Source organism: Sciurus carolinensis, chromosome 9 (genome assembly GCF_902686445.1).
Source record: "Sciurus carolinensis chromosome 9, mSciCar1.2, whole genome shotgun sequence".
Classification (NCBI taxonomy): domain Eukaryota; kingdom Metazoa; phylum Chordata; class Mammalia; order Rodentia; family Sciuridae; genus Sciurus; species Sciurus carolinensis.
Window position 1 is genome coordinate 66546706 of NC_062221.1, and position 19809 is coordinate 66566514.

General features: G+C 35.7%; 2 protein-coding genes across 2 annotated transcripts in view; both read right to left on the reverse strand.

Annotated features, from left to right (window-relative positions):
* Pak2 (p21 (RAC1) activated kinase 2) overlaps positions 1–9991 on the reverse strand; it is a 74465-nt gene extending 64474 nt beyond the window's left edge. Inside the window, exon 1 of the mRNA XM_047563816.1 lies at positions 9704–9991. The gene's annotated coding sequence lies outside the window, so the exon portion shown is untranslated. The remainder of the gene's footprint in view (positions 1–9703) is intronic.
* A 5911-nt stretch (positions 9992–15902) lies between these two features.
* The window catches only part of Pigx (phosphatidylinositol glycan anchor biosynthesis class X), a 33529-nt gene continuing 29622 nt past the window's right edge, over positions 15903–19809 (reverse strand). The window contains exons 7-8 of the mRNA XM_047565479.1: positions 19076–19176; positions 15903–16803 (exon numbers count right to left, since the gene is read on the reverse strand). Coding sequence (XP_047421435.1) covers positions 16660–16803; positions 19076–19176 — 245 coding nt within the window. The 3' untranslated portion in view covers positions 15903–16659. The remainder of the gene's footprint in view (positions 16804–19075; positions 19177–19809) is intronic.

The following is a 19809-nucleotide window of genomic DNA, read 5'->3' on the forward strand; positions in this document are numbered from 1 at the left end:
ACTAAAAGTATTCTTACTATACGATCCAGTATTCATGTTCCTTGATCTTTACAAATCAGTTGAAAACTTATGTCCACAAAAAAAACCTACATGCAAGAACCTGAACAAACATTACTCCAAAGAAGACATATAAATGGCAATAAACACATGAAAAGATGTTGAATGCCACTAATCAAATTGCAAATCAAAACTACAATGAGACACCACATACCCATCAGGATAGCTACTATTTAAAATTGGGGAGGGGGATAAAAAGTGAAGCAAGGCTATAAAGAAAATGGAACCCTCCTATATTGTTGGTGGAAATGTAAAACAGCACAGCCACTGTGGAAAACAATTTGGTGGTTCCTCACAAAATATTAAAAATAGAATTATCATACAACCCAGCAATTCCACTTCTGGAAAACAGGGTCTCAAAGAGATATTTATTTGTATATCTATGGTCAAAGCAGCATTATTAACAATAGCTAAAATGCAGAAGCAACCCAAGTTTCCACTGATGGATAAACAGATAAGTAAAATATGATATATACATACAATGAAATATTATTCAGCCTTGGAAAAAGGAATGATTTTTAAACATGCTATAGCATGAATAAATGTGGAGGACATCATGTTAAATGAAATAAGCCAGTCACAAAAAGAGAAATACTGGATTATTTCAGTTATAGGAGTAGTCAAAATCATAAGGATGGGAAGTAGAATGAGACATAGTTCAGTTTTACAAGATGAAGAGAGTTATGGAGATGAATGGTGGTGATACCCATTATTATGAATATATTTAATACTACTGCATTCTACACTTTAAAAACTGAGAGAAAAAAACCCATAGACATGGATTTTTTATAGCAGCCTCATTCCTAATTGCCCAACTTGGAAGGAACCAAGATGCCTTCAATAAGTGCAAGGATAAACAGACTGTGGTAAAACCAGACAATGGAACATTATTCAGTGATAAAAAGAAATGAGCTATCAAGTCATGAAAAGACAGAGGAATTTTAAATGCATATTGCAAAGGGAAAGAAACCAAATTGAAAATCACAGTATGTGATTCCAACTACATGGCATTCTGGAAAAGGAAAAACAATAGAAACAGTAAAATGATCAGTGGTTGCCAAAGGTTGGGGAAAACGAGAGATGAACTGGCAGAGACAGAGAATTTAAAGGAGGAAAATTATTCTGTATGATACTATAAGGGTAAATTAATGTCATTAAACATTTGTCAAAATCCACAGAATGCACAACACAAAGAGTGAACCCTAATGTAAACTATGGACTTTGGATGATAATAACATGTGAATGTTAATTCATCGATTATACCAAAGAACCACTCTGGTACATGATGCTAATGTTGAGGACAACTGCGGGAGCGGTTAGTGGGAAGCATGAGATATATGGGAACTATGGACTTGCTGCTCAGTTTTGCTGTGAACCTAAAACTGTTGCTATATATAACGAAGCCTATTGGTTAAAATATACCTAGAATTTTAAAAATCAGAAATAAGACAAATTCAATAAACACATAGTTATTGCATATCTATTTGTTTGAAGCTTTGCAAAATAAAACAATACCAAAGAAATAAAGAAAAAAGCAAAGAACAACAAATATAAATAAAAACTGGAATTATCTACTATTTGGAGTATACTGAATGGAACATCATTTATGTAAAATTACAGAGTACAGCCAAAGCTGTACTCATAAGCAAATTAAGAGGTTTAAAAGCTTTTTCTTTTTTCTTTCTTTTTTTTTTTTTTTTTTGCGGTGCTGGGGATCGAACCCAGGGCCTTGTGCATGCAGGGCAAGCACTCTACCGTCTGAGCTATCTCCCAGCCCCAAAAGCTTTTATTTATTTATTTTTTTTTTTGGGGTGCTGGGGATCGAACCCAGGGCCTTATGCTTACAAGGCAAGCACTCTACCGACTGAGCTATCTCCCCAGACCCAGCTTTTATTTTTAAAAGGGAAAAAAAAAAAATAACTGGAAATCCATTAGGTTAGAAAAAAAAAAAATAACAAAACAAAACAAAACAAAAAAAGAACAAGAGTAAAATTAAGAGAAAAGTAGAAACCTGGGATTAAATAAAAACAAAGAGGGCAGGGGTTGTAGCTCAGTGGTAGAGTACTTGCCTACCATGTATGAGGCTCTGGGTTCAATCCTCAGCACCACATAAAAATAAATTTAAAAAAGGGTACTGTGCCCATCTACAACTAAGAAAAAAAATTTTAATGAAATCACTAATAAAATATCTTAAATGACAAAAAAAAAATTTAAAATGTATATAATAATAAATGTAAAAATCTAAAAAAGCTGACCTGGGAAAATTAAATTATCAAAAATAACTCATAAATAAGTAGTGACTCCTAAGTAAATAATAGAAGTAATTACAGAAGTTACCTTATGGCTTGCCAGTCCCCTCCACCCCCCCAAGTACTGGGGATTAAACTCAAGGTGCTCCACCATGGTTTTTTTTTTTTTTTTTTTTTTTTTTTTTTTTTTTTTTTTTTAATTTGAAACAGGGCCTTGCTAAATTGCCCAGGCTGGCCTCAAACTTGTGATTCTCCTGCCTCGACCTCCCAAATTGCTGGGATTACAAGTGAGAGCCACCATGCCCAGCTTTTGCCCACTCTTAATAAAACTAAATTGTATAAGATTCTCTTCCATCCTTTTAATAAATTCTTTACACATGACTACTATGAGTAGAATTTTGGCTCCTCACAATCTACGCCTAGGTGGTACCTATAACAGAAATTTTCACTATTAAACACTACTATCAATAGTTAAAAAGAAGCCAGACATGGTGGCACACACCTGTAATCCCAGCAACTGGGGAGGCTAAAGTAATAGAATCTAAATTTCAAGGCTAGCCTGGACAACTTAACAAGACCTTGTCTCGAAATAAAGGATAAGAATATTGCTCAGTAATAAATCACCCCTAAATTCAATCGCCAGTACGGGGGTGCAGGGGGTTAAAAGAAAAACTATCACCTAAATATTTTAAAACATTTGATAAAACTCTAAAGCCATTTCTATCTTTTGTAAAGTAAGAACAGAATAAAATAAGACAATCTCTCTAGAAACAACAGCTGCCATCATCTTTAATTGTAAAATTATCAGACAGTATCTCAAAACAATTATCACCTCTCATTTAAGTAAGTCTTAAGAGTTTCAGGCCAATGTAATAAAGGCCTAAAATAAATACTGTGACTATTTAAAAGGAGACTAAAGTTACTACTACTTTCAAATAAAACAATAAATCTCCAGAAAACAAAAGTAAAGAGACTTTAATGAAAATCAGAAAGGTACTAAAACTAAGAGTGAACAGGAAAATACAGTTACTTCTTTGTGCCTATTACAAATAATAGAAATAAACCCACAAAAACAACCAAAAAAAAATCAGTCATTACTTCAAAATGCAAGTTAAATTGTATTTTTGTTTGCCACATAATAAGCAAATTTTAACAATTTTATTAAGAATAACATTTGTGGGCTGGTGATGTGATTCACTGATAGAACATTTATTTGTCTGCCATTTGTAAGGTCCTGGGTTTAATCTCCAGCATCACAATAAAAAAAAAAAAAATCAGTTGTTTCAATGAAGACAGAAATAAAAAGATATTCACACTGCAACTGGTGATACACAAACTTTTTGGAAGGGTTAAGACTTTTAAAAGCTTATATCCTTTAAGGAGTTGTTCTACTAGGCCATCTACAGTAATAATCAGAGATAAAGATTTCTGTAGAAGTATATTCACTATAACATTATAAATATAAAAAATTAGAAATAAGTTACATACTCAGCAATAGGAAAATATTCAAATTAAGGTACAATCCCACATTGGAATATTAGATAAACAAAAATAATTTTAAACTGTTTTTTAAAGGAGAACAAAATGAAACATCCAAGATCTACAGTTAAGTAAAAAAGCAAGTAAATTATCCAAAATGATTCCAATTTTATAAAAACAAACTACATATGCGCAACTACATATGCGCGTATATATATATATGGGGAAAAACCACCAGCAAGAAACACACCAATGTATAAACAGTAATTATCCACAGGTAATTTAAGAAGCAATTTTTTAAAATCTTATTTTTTCCAAATATCTAATAAGAAGAGAACAAAGTTTGGAAAGAATACTCTTTAGGGATACTTTATCAAAAATTTGGCTATGGTTTCCACTATTACATCTGCCAGTAAAACTCCTAATTCTTTCGTAATTTGCTCTTTAGAGAACCTAAGATTTTGTCTAAATGCTTCACCCATCTCTGTAGATTGTTTTTATTATTGAACAATTTTGTTCATTCGTAAGATTAAAAATTAATAAATAATTTCAGAACTTAAAGGAATAGGAATTTTTTTAAGTTAAGATTATACTTTAGGGCTGGGGTTGTGACTGAGTGGTAGAGCACTCGCCTAGCACGCATGAGGTCCTGGGTTCGAGCCCCAGAACCACATAAAAAAATAAAATAAAGGTATTGAGTCCACCTACAACTAAAAAAAAAAAATTTTTTAAGTGTCCCAAAAGGAAAACTAGCTCTCATTTCCAGATGAGTAACTCATGCTTTCAGCACACAGCACATAGAGATTATGTGTTAAAACATTAAGACAATATATAATATCTAAATTATGGTGAGATCAGGAAAAATTCCCAAAGAAAGCTACACACAAAAACTGAGACTTGAAAGGTGAGAATGAATCAGGTAGATGAGAAGCAGAGGTCAAAGAGGGGCATTTTCCCTTCTTTGTAAATGTGATGCCTACAATAAAAAATATATATTTCCTCCTCCAATCCCTATAATACTAATTTTCACACCACCCTCAAACTCCTACAATACTTTTATACCTGTATTTAATTTCCATAACAAACCATGCTAAGCTCTTTTACCCCTACCATGAACAACAACAACATAACAGAAGGATTAAGAATCAAACAATTACTGGGGACAGGGTGGCACAGGCCTATAATCCCAGCAACTCTGGAGGCTGACGCAGGAGGCCAAGACTCAAGGCCAGTCTAAGCAATTTAGTGAGACCTTGTCTCAAAAAGGACTGGGGAGGGTTGGGGATGTAGTTCAGTTGGTAGAGTGCTTGCCTCGCAAGCAGTAGGCCCTGGGTTCAATCCCCAGCACGGAAAAAAAAAAAAAAAAAAAGACTGGAAATGTTGTTCAGAGATAAAAAGCCCCTCTGGGCTCAATCCCCAGTACCAAAACAAAACCAACAACAATTATTAAAACATACCATAATATAGAAGAATGTGCTTTATAAAGGTGGATGGGAAAGAATCTTTTGCTTGCAGTGCTGGTGATGGAATCCAGGGCCTTGAACATGCTAGGCAAGTGCTCCTACAATGCTAAGCTACATCCCCAGCCCAGACAATAATCTTAAAAAAGAATTAATAGCAATTGTGAGTAAAGAACAATTAAATAAGGAAATATAATAAGGAGGTATACATTGGTAAAGTCTTGGAAGGAATTTACAGTCTATCAAACCTTAAAATGCACATTTAAAAAATTCTCAGGTGGACTCTGTGGCACACACCTATAATCCCAGCAGCTGTGAAGGCTAAGGCAGAAGTATCAAGTTCAAAACCAGCTTCAGCAACAGCAAGGCACTAAGCAACTCAGTGAGACCCTGTCTCAAAATAAATATAAAATAAGGCTGTGGATGTGGTTCAGTAGTTAAGTGCCCCTGAGTTCAATCCCCGGTACCGCCCCCCTCAAAAAAATTCTCTTTATGGGAATACGTACACGTATGTGGATGCACAAAGATACAAAGTTCATTAAAGCTCTAGTTTTAGTTGTCCAAAATTAGAAGAAACATAAATGATTATGAATAATTAAAGTACTACCAGATGCTGGTGGCACACGACTACTAATTCCAGCTACTTGGGAAGCTGAGGCAGCAGTATTGCAAGTTCTAGGCCAGCTTGGAAATTTAGTGAGATTCTGTCTCAAATTTTTTAAAAATAACAAAATGGGTTGAGAATGTAGCTCAGTGGTAGAACGTCCCTGGGATCAACTGCCCTAGTATTTCAAATAAATTAAGTAAGTACTACCATATAATGGAACATCTATTTCCTGATTGTTAAAAACAAAAAGATGAAGTGTAACTACATTAATATGGAAAACAATACATAATGATCAGGTTTTTTTAATTTTAAAACCAATATAAAAAATATATAGCATATAACACCAATGCTTAAATAATACCGTTAATAGGGGGAATAGGACTAGAAAGGAAAAGGAATAATTTTAACTGCGTAAGTAATCAACTTGTTTGAACCTTTCGTAATGAGCCTGAATTTATTTTATTTTAAAAAATAACAGAAAAATACACAATTCTAGTCTGTTGTTATGGTTATCTCTGACAGATGAGACTAAGATGATTTTTTTCCTACTGTTTTCACTACTTTCCAACTTTTTCATGAGAAATATGCATACTTTTACATTAGAGAAACTAGTTTTCAAAAAAACCTGTATTTTATTTCAAAAATTAAACTATTTCAGTTTTTTCTTGTGTAAAATTAATTTTATTCTCCTGAAAAACAATTTTTAAATTTAATAAGGATTGCCAGGCCCAGTGGCACACATCTTAATCCCAGCAACTCAGGAGGCTGACACAGGAAGATCAGGAGTTCAAAGCCAGGCTCAGCAATTTAGTGAAGCCCTAAGCAATTCAGCAAGAACCTGTCTCTAAATAAAATATTAAAAAGGGTTAGGGATGTGGCTCAGTGGTTAAGAGCCTCCAGGTTCAATCCCTGGTACCAACAACAAAAAATTAATTCTGACCTTGGAAACTTGATTCTGTGATTTCAGCCTCCTTTAGAAAGCAGTTTTAAATTTAAGTTTAGGAATATAGTATTTGCTGTAGGACATGACATTTAAATTTGGACTATTAGCTAACATTAAGCACTGCAAATGCTAAGTATTTTATCTTCATTGTCTAAACAGATTAAACAGTTCTATGAAACTGAAATTATATTGTTACATTATTATCTCCATATTATAAATGAGAAAACTAAGTTTTGAAAAGAAAGTGTATTGTGCAAGAAGAGTAGCCAGGATTCACACCCAGGTCTCCAGTTCCTAAGTGCTTAGGATACAAGGAATAAGTACTAATATAAGATACCATACAGATAAAAGACTTGAACTCTAGAATCCTGAATGAATGTTCAGACTATTAATCAGCTGGTGATCTTAGAATCAGTAGCGAAACTAGTTTCATCAGGGAAGAAAACTATCAGTATTTGAGGCAATGGGGCTATTCTCCCCCTCCCTACTTATGGAAAGGAAAAGGGATACAAGGCTGAACTTCTAAGCACACAGTCCACTCAACACCTTACCTCTGATTAGTGTGTAATTAGTTAACCCTCCTACTGGAAGGGGTTTTGACAACAAAATGATCAAATCCCTGAAGACTTAAATTCTTAAACGTGGCCCAGTTTTAATCAAAAACAGAAAATTGAAAAAGTCAAAAGAAATGTATACATGAACACCATTATTGTAATAACCAATACTGATAGATTAAAGACAGGAAAAACTTATCAGTAACTATTTATTTTATCCTTGGCTACTTATACAAGTTCTCTCATTTTTCAAAAAAGTAAAATTGAAAGTTTATCTCAGCTACCAGAACGAGTTCTAAGTTCCCTCTTTTAAAACATATAATTAAAAAGAAATACAAACTAAACTGTTAACCATGTCTACATGGAAACCTGTCTATCATGAAGATCAAAGAACCACAGGAACCCCTATTCATTTGTTTAGTAGATATATACCAACTATAAACTTAAAGTTACTTTATGAGTTTGGGTTGGCAGCACTGGCATTGAGTGTCACCAAGGTCAGAAGAACAACTCTTTTCTGGAGAGTAGGGTGAGGTTTGCCTATAGTTTCAGTGCACCAGAAGCTGAGGCAGCAGGATAGCTTCAGCCCAGGAGTTAAGAGGCCAGTCTGAGCAACATAGTAAGACATCATCTCAAAACAAAAACGAAACAAAAGAGTTTATAGAAATAAGTGGCAGAGAAGGTGATATCAAGAGAACAAGTTTCATACTGCTACATTTCTACACCTCAATCCCTCAGGCCAACAAAGCAACCTTGTAAGTTATAGACAACTGATCATTTGGTATAAAAGATGACAGTATTGAAGCTGGTACTAAGCTATTTTTCCAGCCTGTGGAAGAGAAAGGTAACAGTGGACTATTTAGTGAAAACAAAACACACTGAATTTAGGTCAACCTCTTTCACCAAAATCTGAAAGTTAGACCAAGACCTACATATACTATAGACCAACATGCGGTTCAGTTTCCATAATGTAAATCAGTGTTCTTAGTTAACTGATAACTAGAAAGACTTAAAAGCAAGGATAAAAGAGTAAGAGTTGCTTTAAATCGATATACCTGACATGAAAAAGGCTTTCACTCAAGGAGGAAAGGGAGAGATACATATAGATGAACATGAATGTCTTTCACAGCCCTAGAGCTTCTGGCAAATTTGACAAGTTTTAACCTGCTTTAAAAATTACTGTTCACCGCCTTCATCCCAATCTAATTTATTTAATGTTATTCTTTTGGACAACCCTACAAAAAAAGCAAAACCCCCAGAGCAAATTCTTGTACATTTCAATATCCTGCCTACTTATAAGAGCGGAAGAGTCAACACAGCAGGGGAAAAAACGTGACGTGCACAACCTTAATCCAAAATACAGCTCGTAGTAGTTTAATTTTAGGCCTAACCATTTTGATTGTCTTTTTACCAAAAAAACAACAACAACTACAGATCACTTGCACCGAGATTATATTAATGGGAGTTGGTTATTTATCAAAGGGGCAACAAATCATGCTCACACTACTCAGAATTATTCCCATTAAAGATAAGATACAAGGATGGGGACAACCTTAAACCAACTGACAATGGCAATTACTCTACCACTTTAGTTCTTCAGTGACTATATCTTTAAAGACTATATCTTTAAAGGGTGAGCACACCCAGGAATTTGTGACAACGTCTTTTTGCATGCACGCTCGTGTGTTTCAAAGAAAGCCAAACATGGTGAAAAGCCAATCTCAACTTCACCTAAATTACCTAAAGAAGCAAATATTCGCCTCCTGGCTGAAGATCAAACAAGCACTGTGAGAAAATCCGAAAGTTCTGTTCTTAAGCGGAGGCCCTCAACTCCCGGGTAAACTGTTTCTACTAAAGAGGGCTAGGGCAGAGAGCTTACAGTTGAGAAGAGTTAAGAACTGGGACAATAATCCCAGCAGTGAAACTGCAGCGAACAGAGATAGCAAAGAGGAGCTGAGATTAAGGGAGGAAAATCAAGGAACAAACCCCGAGGGGTCCCGACCAGCAATAGTAAACCAAGAAAAGGGAAAGGGTGAAACGCGAGGGAAGGAAAGACGGACGGCAGAGTCCATGGCGCGGCACGATCAGAACAGGGCTGGGTCCAGGAAGAGCGAGCCCTGGCAGCCCAACAAGCTTCCCATTTCGGGCTAAAGCCGAGAAGAAAACAGCCCCAGGGAGTAGACAATGAGCCACCGCCCCAGGAGCCGCGGCCCCCAGCTCGCAGGTGGCGACTTCCCGGACCTCGCAGGGCAGGTCTGTAGTCCCAGGCCGCTCCCATCAACCAGGCCGCGAAAAAGGAAGGGAAGAGGGCGACGGCCCACGTCCCGGACGAGCGGGCCTGTCTGCACACTTACCCAGGGGAGGAAAGGTCCCCGCCCCGGCGAGGCGTCTCGGTCGGAGCTCCTGGAGGGCTGCGGGCTGCCCCGGGCGAGCGCGCGGTGCTGGGAGGGGAGAGCCGGGCAGGGCAGCGCGGCGGGGCGGGAAGAGGAGCCGCGCCGGAGCGCAGCCGCTGGTAAGCTTGGCCGGGCTGCGGCCGAGCCCGGCGGCGCCAGGGAGGGGAGGGCGGGAGCCTTCGGCAATGGCGACGGCCCGGGCCGGAGGGGAAGCGGAACAACCGCCGCTGCTGCGCGTGGCCACAACCCTCCGGGAGGGCGATGGCGAAGAGCGGGGGGCGGGGCCAGAGCATTGCCCCTCCCCGATCGCAGCCTTGGCTCCCGGGGCCGGAGTCATGAACAGCCTCCCGATGGGCGCGCTCGTGCAGGAATCCTGGGAGTTGTAGTTTAGTGATGGTTACTGTTTGGGGTTTTTTTCCCTCTCCCCTACCTTTTTTGGGTGGGTGGAGGGGGGATGGTCTTTGTATCGAGAGGGACAGCCAGTCCCTCATTTAATTCAGGGTTGTGCACTATCTCCAGTCGGGTTTTGCATACTGATGATGCTATCAGAGTTACCAGAGAACTGCTGATACACAAATTTGATCCAGGACATTTGTTTCTCGGAATTCATCCATTCTCCATTTTGCCTTTTTTTTTTTTTTTTTTTAACCCCTACAAAATCTTAATATATTTTGATGTTGATTTAAGCCCAACTCTTTGCAAATTAAGGCTTCTGTATTTTATCCACAAAACTCATGAATGTATTCATATATTGTATGAACATTTCAGTGTCTAATATGTATAGGACAACATTAGGGACAGAGTTCAATATGATTCACCGTGTCTTCGTGAAGCTTATAAATATGAAAAGAGTAAAGTACTAATATCTGGTGTGAGGAAAAACTGAGGGAGATCACTTTGGACAGAGTGGTCAAAGAAGCCCTCTTTACAGAGTTGACCTTTAAACCATGAGAAGCATCCAGGGGAAAGCACTACAGGCAGAAGGAAGAGAAAATAGGTTTCCCATGGTCAGTTAAGAAAGCCTGTGTAGCCAGGTGTGGTGTTGCATGCCTGTAATCCCATAGGTTCAGGAGGCTGAGGCAGGAGGATCTCAAGTTTGAGACCAGCCTCAGCAACTTAGCAAGGTCCTAAGCAACTTAGCAAGACCTAGTTTCAAACTTAAAAATTCAATAAAGGCTCAGTGGTTAAGGGTCACAGGGTTAAATCCCCAGTACAAAAGAAACAAAAACGGAAAAAAAGAAAAAACAAAACTTGAATGCCATGGTTAGAAGTCTGCACTTTATTCCAAAAACCATTAAAAGGTTTTAAGTAGAGCAGTGATATTATCAGGCTTATACTTCTAAGATCACTAGACTGCTATGTGAAGAAGGGAGTATAGGGATGAAAGAGGAGAAGGGAAGTGAGGGGGTAATCATGATGGACACTAGGCAGAAAGCAATGGAAAAGGAGAAAGGTAATCTCAGGATGCAGAGCAAAAATCTCAATTGATATGATGCATATAGGAGAGAAAAGAATCAAGAAGCAACATGGCAACTATTAGATAACCTGAAAAATGTTCCCATTATTAAATAAACCAACTCTGGACAAAGTACATCCTTACAAAGACATAAGTAATCCTGCAAGAAAAAAGGAGAATATCTTTGGTAGTCTTCCAAACTCCACACTCAACCCAAACAAGAAGGAAACCCAAGTGGTAAGCAGGGCAGAGAAACCATGGTTGTTGAGGTCAAGGGTACCTACTTATCAAAAAAATGTCTACGGTTTCAATGGCTGTAAAGAAGACAAAGACCAAAGACAAGGCCTTGGACCTGTTCAAGAAAAATTGATCTGTGATCTTGGTAACTCAAAGGGATTATACAAACTGGAAACATGCAGAACATTTATTTTAGCCTTGGCTTGGCAAGGACAGAAGAATTAAAGTTTCTCCATAGAATTCTTAACTAAATTTTCCCTCATATGAGTTTGAACTTAGAGCAAAATTCAGGAAACCTCAAGTCAGGAAAGTAACTGATAATGCTTAAGGATCTGGAGGAAATTAATACAAATTCTCACTGCATAGGCACACCCTCAACCCAGGTCCCAAAGAATTCTACAGATGAGAGGATTTCAAAAGCTAAACAAAATATGCCTATAATACACCTGGGGAAATAAGCCACCATGAGTGGATCAAGAGAAATTATGAAAACAGAAATGAAGTCCATACAGGTTTTAGATATTGGAATTACTGGTTAGAGAATATAAAATAAGTTTATTTGAATGATTAAAGAAAATAAGACAGGAACTAGAAAACATGAGGAAGAAACAAGATTATTTTTTTAAATGACTAATCTACTCGTAAAGGAACCAAGCAGAACTTTTAGAAATAAAGAATAACTGGAACTAATCAAAGTAGAACTGCAAAACCCATGAGATAAAGCAACCAGAAAAGACACTGTCTACAAAGAAACAACTATTAAATTCATGGCAGATTTTTCCAAAGCACAAATGGATGTCAGTCTATAATGAAATAAAAATTTCAAAGTACCAAGAGAAAATAACTAAGAAGTGTACACCTAACTAAATTATCAATCAGATTAATGAGGTTGAAATAAAGATATCATAAAAATAAAAAGAGATGTTACTAACAACAGAGACCTACTAAAGCAACTCCTTAAAAGACATAATTTAGAGCCAGGTGTGGTGGTGCTTGCCTATAATCCCAGCAACTCAGGATGTTGACACAGAAGGATCAAAAGTTCCAAGGCCAGCCTCAGCAAAATAGCAAGGCCTGAGCACTTGGCAAGACCCTGTCTCACAATAAAATAAAAAGTGTATTTTAATGGGCTAGGGATATGGCTCAGTGATTAAGTAGCCCTGAGTTCAATTCTAGGTACAAAAAAAAAAAAAAAAAAAAAAAAAAAAAAAAAGCATCATTTAGATTATATAATTTAGATAATTTAAAGATCTCAAAAGGAAGGTGGAAAATACAAGGTATATAGATTAATAGCTATTTCCTGCCATCCTATATCATTAATTAGGACAATTGCGAAGAGTATACTTAGTGCATACTGTTTGTTTCATCGTCTACCAAACCCTACATTTGGCCATGAGTGGTGGCACATGCCTGTAATCCCAGTGGCTTAGGAGGCTAAAGCAGGAGGATCGCAAGTTCAAAGCCAGCATCAGCAACCTAAAAAGACCCTAAAGCAACTTAGAGGGAAACTGTTTCAAAATATAAAAAAGGGCTGAGGATGGGGCTCAGTGGTTAAATGCCCCCGGGTTCAATCCCCAGTAACAAACAAACAAACAAAACCCTACATTCAACTGTCTGCTAGTATAATATTTTTTAAGTTTGAGATATATAGGTGTCTTAGTCAGGGTTTCACTGCTACCACAGGTGCTATCACAATTAATTTGACTAAAAGCTGCCAGCACTGTCCATGCCACCACCTGAATGCTATGCTGCCTAGACATTTCTTCCACCAGATTAATAAATCCACCGCTTTTAAAATCAGCCTCACAGAAAGTCTCAGGACACAACATTAACACAGACAACTTCTCAGCCAGAACATAACAAGAATGGTCTCTACTCCAAATTCCAATAGTCTTTCTTTTTCTCTAAACATTCTTGAGCCCTGTCTTCACTGTCCACAGTCCTGTTGGCACAGTCCTATTCTGGTCTTCTGAGCTCCCACCAGAATCAGTCACTAAGCTTCGCTTACTACAACCTAAAGCATTTCTAGCTTGCACTACTAAATATCTCAAAATTCCTCCCACCAAAAAGCTCAAAAAGCTTCAGAACCACATGGCCAGGTTAGTCCTAGCAACGACCCCACTCTCGGTACCAATTTCTGTTTTAGTCAGTTATTTTGCTGCTATGACTAAAGGATCTGAACAGAACAATTTTAGGGAAGAAAAGTTTGAGGGCTCACAGTTTCAGAAGTCTTAGTCCACAGAAGGCTGGTTCCATTCCTTGGGGCTCAAGGTGAGGCAGGACATCATGGCAGAAGAGTATGGCAGAGGGATACAGTTCACATGTTAATCAAGAAGCAGAGAGAGACTACACTCTCCAGATACAAAATATATACCCAAAGCCACGCCCCCCCATCGACCACTTCATTCTGCCACACCCCACCTGTCTCCAGTTTCCAGTTAATCTCATCAGGGATTAATTTACTGATTAGGTTAATACTCTCACAACCCAATCATTTCTCCTCTGAACCTCTTGTATTGTCTTACATGTGAGCTTTTGGGGGACACCTCACATCCAAACCATAACAATAAGTATTTATCACTCTACCATAATTTCTTTATTTTCATATCATTATCATCCACAGCCAATTATCAGAATATAGACAAGTAGCTTTAAATGAACAGACTATCTGCCTACAATAATCTTTAAATTCATAAATATTCTGAAATCATTTGGGCTACAACAGATCTTTTCAGTTCTTAAACCATGCATCATGATCCAAAGGATCCAAAGGATCATGTAAGTTTTTGGGAGAGTGGCTAAGCTATAGATATACACCATACATACACACACACACACAGAGCTACCTTAGTTGAGGTATGCTGTTTCCCTGATCTTTGCATCTGAAAGAACCTAACAAAATTCTTTTCCTTTTTTTTATTTGCAGTGTTGGGGATCAAACCTATAGCCTTACCCTTGCAAGGCAAGTGCTTTATTACTGAGCTATATACCCAAACACCCTAACATAATACTTTAAGAAAAGCCATAAAGGTAGAACAAATACTAGAACATAAAGAACAAGAAACAATACCCATTCTCTTGGACTCAAACAAAAAGACCACACTGAGAATTACAAAACTGATTTAAAATATAAAGGGCTTACTCATTAAGTATCAAAAAAAGATAATATATCCCACCATCATGCCCACCCACAAGAATGGGGTCCTAATTAGAATAAGATATATTCCATGTTTGTATAATTTTGTCAAGATGGACTCTACTGTCATGTATAACTAAGAAGAACCAAATTAAAAAATATATGTATATAAAGATATCAAAACCAGAAATATCCTATCAAATTGATGTCATCAGCAACCACTTACCAGGCAAGAAGAGTTATATCAAAGTTTTCTTCACTCACATTTACATTGTTATTACTCTTCTGAATACCTGCATAAATGAGTAAATGTCCCAAGCCACAATCTTAACTATTACCTGAAAATGTGCTTAAATACTGATAAACTTGATTCTAATGAGCAATAAAAAAATATACCTATGGATACTGATTCATGCTTTTTTCTTTTTTTTTTTTTAAACCAGGGATTGAACCATGCTTAACCACTTCACCACACTTCCAACACTTTTTTTATTTTTTATTTTGAGAGAGTCTTGCTAGGTTGCTTAGGGCCTCGCTAAGTTGCTGAGGCTGGCTTTGAATTTGTGATCCTCCTGCTTCAGCCTCCCAAACAACTGGGATTACAGACATATGCCACCACACAGAGCCTGAAACACACTCTTAAGAAACGTACTATGTTCCACCACCTGTCTAACCATATTCCAAATATTGTCTGTTGATGTTACTGAATTTTAAATGACTATATATAATTCCATTTCAATGTCATATTATTAACTCCACAGTAAATTATTAATTTCAAATAAAAGAAATGCTTGTAAAACATGAATTCTTTCTTACAAAAAAATACAAAAGAGATATGAAGCTAGATTGGGTTGAAACTGCAGTCATTTTAAAGATTTCTAATATTTCTGTTTTTACAGCATTAGGTTGCCTTTTCTAACATTTAAGTCCCACACATGCATGCACCTTCAAAAAAAACTATTTTGAATAGTCAAGCTATATATGTTGAATTATGAAAGATTTATTCCTATTTAAAAAAAAATGTTTTAGAAAAACAAGAAATGATAGCATGTGTAAACATGTCAACATATATCAGCATATGTTACTCAACATAAAATGAACAATGCAACACACTCTGACCTGTTTTGGAAGATGCTTGTGATACATTTTTTATTTTCTATTATTATTTTATTTAGCAGTGCTGGGGATTGAATTCTCTCTACCACTGAGTTACATCTCCACCTCTTTTTTTCTTTTTATTTTGAGACAGGGTCTCCCTAAATTGCTGAGCTGGCCTTGAAATTACAATTCTCCCACCTCAGTCTCCCAAATTGCTGGGATTACAGGCATGTGCCACCATGTCCCACAGTTTTACTTTTTAAGTCTATGTCATTTACTTTATTTTTTAAAATGATCCCAAATATGACAGTAAATCAGACCCTTTGTTAAAAAAAAAAAGAAAATCACTTGAAATTCCATCTTTTTTGTAAATGTACAGTTTATTAAAATATACTCTTTAAAATGACAATCTGAGTTCTCTTTCTGACAATCTTGATAGTTTATCTTAGTACTGTTTCATCAAGTCCTATGCAAATATTATAAAAGGTAAAGGAGAACTGAGGTGCTTCAAGGAATAATCAATTTTGATATTAATAATGTCTTAACTGTTAAACTCTGAATAGCCTTAATAGTCTCATGAAATTAAAGTTTAAATAACTTCATTTTCATCCAAATGATTTTATTCTTATTTATAATGATTTTCTCAATTTTTAGCTTAACTTGAAAGGTTTCTGTTCAAAAAATTAAAATGATTTATCACTAATAAATAAGGAACTCATTTTTCTATCCCAAATGAAGATAAAGTCACAATATATAATTTAACAGAATTAAGCCTCTTCTATTGGTACTTGATGCTTGAAAATTATCAAGGTTCACACAACAGAGCACTAAATTTTGGAATTAGTTGAGAGTGACCTAAAATTTCCTCTGGTAAACATAATTTTAGTCACAAATGATGATGAAAGCAATGTGTTAATTCTGGCAGAACACCTCTACTCACAAATGAACATATCTTATTTGGTTTATAGAAAACATTAAACTGAATAAAATTTATAAGGAAAAATGACCATATTTGAAAACAGCTACAAGAATCAAAGTAGAACACAGAATTGTAATAAGCAGAGTCACAGAACATACTAAAGAGGTATGTATAGTCAGTCCCACTGGAACTTGTAGAGTCACATTCTTATATATCTGTGGAGAGAAAATAAAAAAATAAGAGAATATTCCTAAAGTGAGACTATTTCTTTGATTTTTTAATTTGATCTTTTTCTCTTTTAAATATTTTTAGCCAATGCTGTATTGCATGTAACATTATTATTTGAATGACTTTCAGATCTAATATTTCATTTAATGCTATAGATTCAAATTCCCACAATAGTTTATTTCGTATTAGTTTGATCTTTTTCTACTTGTTAGAGTTGTGTATTCTTTTTTAAAAAAACTATATCCCAGCATCACCTCTGTAATCAATATAAACAATTACTTCCTTTACTGCTTTACCTTAGAACACAGAATTCTAATTTGAGCCCTAGAGAAAAAACAATAAAGTACCTGATTGTTTCATGGTATCCCTCCTCAAATTATTCACAAATCACAAAACTGAATATATCCTTACTATGGTTAGCAATGCAAAAAATCTCCTATGATCAACTCAGTTTCTATTTTCTTTTTGATTTTGAAGATAAAGGGGTTCAATTAGGAACCTTGGGAAATTTTGTGGTTTGAAAATAAGTTTTAAAAAAACATTAAAATTTTAGGTCACTCTTTGAAATTCCATCTTTTCTGTAAATGTACAGTTTAATAAAATATACTCTTTAAAATGACAATCTGAGTTCTCTTTCTGACAATCTCGATACTATATCTTAGTACTGTTTCATCAAGTCCTGTGCGAATATTATAAAAGGTAAAGGAGAACTGAGGTGCTTCAATGAATAATCAATTTTGATATTAATAATGTCTTAACTGTTAAACTCTGAATATTAAGGCTATTCAGAGTTTAATGTTCATTAAAATTTAGGTAACTTGGGAATACTTTCCTTTTCTGTTTATGAATACCTGGATTTTAATTTCACATTTAAAAAAACTGTTATCGACACAACCTATAACAAACACTAACTGAAAATCAACTTTAAAAAAAACAGCATCTTAAATCTTAGTATAGAACACCACCTAATTAATGGCCTAATATCTATTTTCCTGGTTCGTATAAAGAAGAAATAAAAGGAAAACAATCTAAAATGTTTAATTATGACTTTTACTTCAAGTTAACTGATCTTAAAGAGAACTGATTCAAAATGTTTTAAAGGGTAATTATTTATTTTGTAGCAATGTACATTACTAATTTTTAAGTCAATAAATCATAAATAAACTGTAAGCATACTCTTTATTCATATAAAAAAAAAAATCAAATGCAATTCTCCAGATCTTTTCAGGTACCATATGGCAATGGCAGTCTACTGAAAAACAATTCTATGTTGCATAAATTATTAGCAGTCATCCATCTTCCCAAAAGTTGGTTCAACGAATGTCCTCCAATACAAAACAGCAGTGCTTTACAGTACGTCTTCACTGTAAGGGGCAGTTTCCTAAGCTAGCTGGTGGACAGATTACTAAACAACCACAAGAAAATTACTTCAAATTTAAATATCCACAATATTACAAATGAATAAATCTGCCTTCTGGTTACCTGACTGTTTTTGTTGCAAGCTCATTTAGCTCCTTGTAAAAGTAAACTAAAAATGAAGATACAGATTGTACCACTGGACCAAACAAAGCAGCCTTTAAAGAGAATTAGGAACAAAGAAACTAACAGTAATACAAACACTAATTAAAAGGCAGCTCTTAAAAGGGGAACAAAAGGATAGTGGGAAAAAAAAAGAAAAGAGGTACTTTGTAAAGAGACATCACTATGAAGAGAGGAAAGAAGTAGACTACTGTTAACTAAAGAGAGTAAGGGGGGGTATAAGTAGGAAATTGTAGATTACTAAGACACAACTGGTGCTTAGAAAGTATTAATGTCCAATTTAATGATAACTTAAAATAAGCTGGGAAGTTGAAACTACAAATGGCCTGAAGTGGCCCAGACTTAGATAAAAAAAATAGCAATACAACTGTCTAGAAGCTTTATCTTAAGTTTAAATGACAGTACTTTGGATTTTATTTTCCTTTTTCTACTTCCTCTATGTAATATAGTTTACTTTCTTGTTCAAAAACTAATAAAAAGTTCTAAATAAAGTCTTACTGATAAAGGAAAACAAAACGAACTTGACACTATTTTTCTTCAGCATTTTACACCTTTAAAAAACTCACAAATGATTGTATACCTTTACCCAAATGAGGAAATACTGTTACCATCAGTAGCAAAGAAACAACATTAACAACAAACAAAAAACTCACATTCTATGACAAAATAACAGATTTAAATGAGGCAGCACTATCTAAAAACATTAAAATATTAGCTTACTGATTTATACTTCATGTTGTTCCACTGGCAGATATCCTTACTCTTCAAAGCACAAGGAGCTGCCACTTGTGACTGAGCCCAGCATCTCAAAATTGGGAACTCTGAGAAAAATAGTAGAACACAATGTTAGAAAATCTGTACTTAGACCCAAGGCTAGGCTTATACTGAACATCAACAAAAGTCAAAATGCTGGGATATGACTATCCAAACATTTTAACACGAGATATATATGATTTGGGCCCACCTATCACATACTGTTATTGTAGCATCTTTTTTTTTTAAAATGTGGGTGAATGCCACAAAAAATTACAAAATTACAATGATATCGAACATGACTTCTTAACAAATCCTGTTTTCTTTTGGGTTTTGGATGATTTGGTTTTTTGTTTTTGTTTTGCTTTGTTTTTTGGTGGTACTGAGGATTAAACCCAGAGGGGCTCTATGACTAAGAGACAGCCTCATCCCCCACTTTTTTTTTTTCTTTACAGACTGCATTTTGATGCATTGTACACAAATGTGGTTATTTTTATTTTAAGACAGGGTTTCACTAAGTTGCCCAGGTTGGCCTTGAACTTGCTATTCTCCTGCCTCAGTCTCCTGAGTTACTGGTATTACAAGGCAAGCATCACTGTGCTGGGTTGCATTAAAAATTTAATACAAAAAATTTTTAAAAGGTAACATTTTTAAAGTGAACACACCCTAAGCATACAACTTGATAAATTTCCACATGAAAA